This window comes from Nannospalax galili, unplaced genomic scaffold (genome assembly GCF_000622305.1).
Source record: "Nannospalax galili isolate Female #2095 unplaced genomic scaffold, S.galili_v1.0 scaffold765, whole genome shotgun sequence".
Lineage (NCBI taxonomy): Eukaryota > Metazoa > Chordata > Mammalia > Rodentia > Spalacidae > Nannospalax > Nannospalax galili.
Window position 1 is genome coordinate 424,478 of NW_008352647.1, and position 4,831 is coordinate 429,308.

Consider the following 4,831-nt stretch of genomic DNA (forward strand, 5'->3'; position numbering starts at 1 on the left):
AAACGCACTCTTCTGGCCTCCTAAGGAACTTCCACACATAAGCACATTTCCTCACACAGACAGAAACATATCCATGTAATTAAAAAATAAGAGGTCTGGTGTGGTAGCACATGCCTTTAGTTCTAGCACTCAGGAGGCAGAGGCAGGGGTCTACATAGCAAGTTCAAGGCCACCTGGGGCTACAGGGAGACCCTGTCTCAAAAAAAAAAAAAGACCATGAAAAAGAGGAAAACTTTACTTTGAAATAATTTAAACTTTATAAAGTACTAGAGTGGTGATACCCAAGTTCAGCTCCCAGCACCCACATTGGGTGACTCACAAATGCGTGTAACTCCAGCTCCAGGGGACCCAACGTACTTATGTGCATATACCCACATAGAGATGCACATAACTAAAAATAAAAAAAAAAAATCTAAAAAATGATTTATAAAGAAGTTACAATGATATTATAAGGAATTCTTAAACATTCTCTGTCCAGTTCTCCAAATGTTATCTCACTGTCTCACTGACATAACAGAATCAGGACTTGAGCTTGGCATAGCACTGTCTAATCTACATAGGGGATAATTATGCATCCATGTAATATAGTGTACCTTCTTAATATGTACCTGTAGTAGATGTGAATGAACTGGCTAGTTATGCCCCACATGGTGTTGTCCTCTCATCACACCTTCAAACCCCTTCTAGTCTGGAGGTAAGTGAAGTAGGCCATTACTCCTTACCAACTCAGTTAAACAAGAGAAGTGACCATGTCAAAAAGAAAAAGACAAAAAAGCATAGGAGTCGTGTCAGTTTCAGCCTTTGCAATGTTATTTATTACTTGCATGTTTTCTTCATTACTATATTTTGTTTCAAAATCATTTCTTAGAATTTTATTAGTTTCCTTCAAAAGGCAAGTTTATTCTTTTAGAGCACAGGTACACATGAACTAAGGGCCCCTAAAGTAAATATAAGCCAGTTATGGTGGTACAGACCTGTAATCCCAGCACTTGAGAGGTTGATCGATGCAAGTTCAAGGCCAGCCTGAACTATAAAACAAGACCCCCATCTCTGTCCCCTTCTCCCCATAAAAGTAAACATAAGAAAAGGACACAGGAAAAGATGGCCTAAATGCAGAAGTAGCATTACTTAAGTAACATCTGGCTAGTATGCCATGTGCCTTGTCACTAAATGCTGACCCTAAGCCATGTACTGTCAGCACATGTGTTTGGGAATTGTTAAGCTAAGCCCTCTGGCTTTACTCATCTGTCCATTGAATGGTGTCACTGAGTTGTTCATTGATCATTTTTCCTCCACTCCCACTCCTACAGCTGATGACAGTTCGGACTATTACAGGAAATATCTACTATGCAAGGTCAGGGACAAAAATTGTTGGGAAGGTTCATGAAAAGTTCACGCTGATTGATGGCATTCGGGTGGCAACAGGCTCCTACAGGTACGTTTCGAACAGGTGCATTTCTCATTGATCTAAACCCTTTAGAAGAAGCATGTCATAAAGAGGTGAAAGCTTGCTCCTGTTAACAGAGCCCTGTGACTGAACATTCTCATGTGCACACCCGTGTGTGTGAGTAGGCGCATCAAAGTCCTCTTGTTGGAGGTGGGTGGGGTGAAAGTCCATGGATCAAAACTAAAACACAGATTTTACTAGGCCTGGGATCCCTCAGTCAATGAGGCCTTCATTCAAGCCTTAAGCCAAGGCCTCTGGGGAATAGCCTCACCCCCTGGCTCTTTGGAGACTTGACCTCTTTACCCTGCTCATTTGAAGGCGAGGGCATTTGTGTGGAAGGCAGACTGAAGCTGTTTAACTCTGTCGTGTTGCTACAAACCTTATGATTTAGTGGTTTAGTCTAAAAAGTTCTGGGTATGCTCCAGGCCCACTGTGGAAGGTGAGTGGAGGTTGATATCATAAGGGGGTAATGGGGATCTCTGGAAATCATGCCATTCTCACTCACCTGGTATCACTTGGCCATCTCTCTATGTCTGAGGTTAGCTGTGAGGTGCCGACAGAGTTTAGAGAAGAAAACCCCACTTTTGTATAACAGTGTATCTCTGAGTGTAGTTCCGTGCCAGCTGTAGTTGTGTGGCAAGTGATGAGCAGCTCTTGATGCCTTCCATTTTAAACAGCACCACCACTGTTCAGAACTGAAGCAGAGCATTCTCTTGACACTTCCTTTTGCAAGGCACTTAACAACTATCCGGGGGACTTAGACTTTTTTCCAAGGTAGATTTGTCTATACCAAATAAAACTTACTCAGAATGGTTTTTGTCTGTTTGAAAATATGAAACTACCCTCTACAAATGCACTGTACTACTGCGGCTGACAATGACAGCTTCCATGTGTTAGGACATGGTACAGTCCTGGGGTCAGATACTTCTTTTCCAGAGACTTTCATCTTGGGCCCTGAAATAGTTCTCAGGCAGCATGTGGATTAGCCACTGGTTTAGGTTTCAAGAGACAGAGCTGAGACTGTGTTTCAGGAGCTTCCTTTAAAGCATCCTGCTTCTAGTCAAATCTCAGTGTTGGGACACTAATTCAGACTACTTAGAATGAAACTCACAGAAGGAAGGGTGGGGAAGGCAGTTGATTTTCAGCTCCTCTGGACTTGGGTACATGGGGGGAGGAGGTTATTAGAACACTCTCCATTTCTAGCGGGAGAGGAGTTATCAGAACACTCTTATTTTGGTGGGGATGGAATGGGGGTGGTGGGTACCAGAATACCGTCTCCTATTTCTGTCTTGGCTCTGGCTGATCTTTATTCTCAGACAGCTCTGTCTTTGACAGCAGACTCTAGCTTATTACCTACCCAGCCTTCCTTAGCTGTCTGCCAAAGAGAAACTTATGGCAGCAATACATATCTCTGAAAACTCACTTGGCCCTGGTGAGGTCATATGCCCATTGTGCATGAGTTCCTGCATCCCAAGGGATAGGATACTGGCCAGCCTGAACCATATGCCCACCCCACTGAGAGTAGGCAGGGCTATGCTTGAAGGCTTTCTTGGGCAGGGACAGGTATAGGTTCTGTTACCACAAGAAGAGGAAGAGATGCTGAGCGAGCAGGGACACCTGGCTAGTCACCTCTAAATATGTGTTGAGCACTGGCATCATTGTAGAGTAACAAACCATTTCTGCTCAAGAAATTGAAAGAGGAACCACTAGCTCCCCACTTGGCCATCTCCTCACCTTTAAAATGAGGGTGTTGTTCTAAATATTTAAGATTCCCTTGCTAGACTTTAAAAATTCTTAAGTCTAAGGATTGTGTGGGTTTTAGTGTAGTGTGTAGGTTAAACAGCTGGCCTCCTTTGTTGGCACATTTATTTCTTATTCCATAGATAGTGTATATCACCAAAGTTGTCACTCTTACATGACAACTTTATCATTTATATTAGTAACTAGTAAACTGAAATTTTTCATCCTTACCAGTTTCTGTTTGTTTTTAATCCTTCAGTTTTACATGGACTGATGACAAATTAAATAGTAGTAATTTGGTAATCCTGTCTGGCCAAGTGGTTGAACATTTTGATCTGGAGTTCCGGATCCTGTATGCCCAATCAAAGCCCATCAGCTCCAAACTCCTGTCCAACTTCCGGATCAGTGGTAAGTTTGACCATCTGGCTGACCGAAAGCCACAGTCTAAGGAGCTGACGCTGGGCAACCTGCTGCGCATGAGGCTGGCCAGACTCTCAAGTACACCCAAGAAGACAAACCTGGGCCCAGAGGTGCCCGTTGAAGACAGAGCTGAGACCAAGCGCCGGGACTCTGAGGCTTCAACCATCAGTGATGAAGACTACTTACACAGTCACAAGGACCAACTAGAAGTCAGCAGGGTAGTCGACGCTGCCACCCAGACAGAGCCAGGAGAGGAACAAGTGAGCACAAGTGAGACAGGAACACAGACCAGCTCTAGCGCAGCATGTGCTGGGACTCAAACCACAGTTATCACAAGGGCAGTGAGTGCCCAGGCCACGGTGTGGGCCAAGTCCACCACCACGCAGACCGATGTGGATGAGAGCTACTTTTGTCAGGGAGCCCAGTCTAAGGAAGGATCGCCTACATCTAAGATGTCTGTGTCCAGATCTTCTAGTTTGCGGTCATCCTCTTCTCTGTCTTCCCAGGGCTCGGTGGCAAGTTCCATCAGTTCCCACACCTCCCTGAGAGCCACTGACCTCCACACTCCCGGATACCCCAACTACCTGGGCAGCCCCCACCTGGACCTGTGCTTGAGGGATTCATTCAGAAACTTGAGCAAAGAGCGGCAGGTTCACTTTACTGGTATTAGGTCCCGGCTCAACCACATGCTGACTATGCTCTCCAGGAGAACATTTTTCACAGAAAACTACCTCAGCTTCAGTCCTGGAAGCTTTACCAGAGCCTCTGTGAACTTGGTCTCTGTGAGAGACATGGCACTTTATCCTTCATATCAGTGACTGCTGGGGCCAGCCGGCTCTCCAGAGGCTGACCAGAGCTTCCTGTTTCTAGAAGCATTACATGTCCTTAGTGGCCCCTCTTTTACCTGACAGTGAGTCACTGTCGAATTCTATTCTGCACATATGTTTTTGTTTTTGTCCAGCAGGTGCGGAGACCACCTGTTGGTCATATGGTTTAAACACTATGGGTACTTTTTTCCTTTTTGCACAATTTAAACATTTTCTCTACAAAAGACTATTTAGAAGTTCTAAGGTTAATTCAGGAAAAGATAAAATACTGTTTTTCTTTATGTATTCTTCTGTCTTAGTGTTTTGAGTCACTACTGTTTTTACAATCACAATTATTTGGAAAAACAAAACTGAGTTTCTCTTCAGAATATCTGAATTCTTAGGGTTAAATAACCAT

The 4,831-nt window shown here is 44.2% G+C and overlaps 1 protein-coding gene across 1 annotated transcript in view; it reads left to right on the forward strand.

The window, feature by feature from the left end:
• The window catches only part of Fam83d (family with sequence similarity 83 member D), a 20,136-nt gene extending 15,311 nt beyond the window's left edge, over positions 1 to 4,825 (forward strand). Inside the window, exons 3-4 of the mRNA XM_008849581.3 lie at positions 1,311 to 1,435; positions 3,447 to 4,825. Coding sequence (XP_008847803.1) covers positions 1,311 to 1,435; positions 3,447 to 4,425 — 1,104 coding nt within the window. The 3' untranslated portion in view covers positions 4,426 to 4,825. The remainder of the gene's footprint in view (positions 1 to 1,310; positions 1,436 to 3,446) is intronic.
• The last annotated feature ends 6 nt before the right edge of the window (positions 4,826 to 4,831 follow it).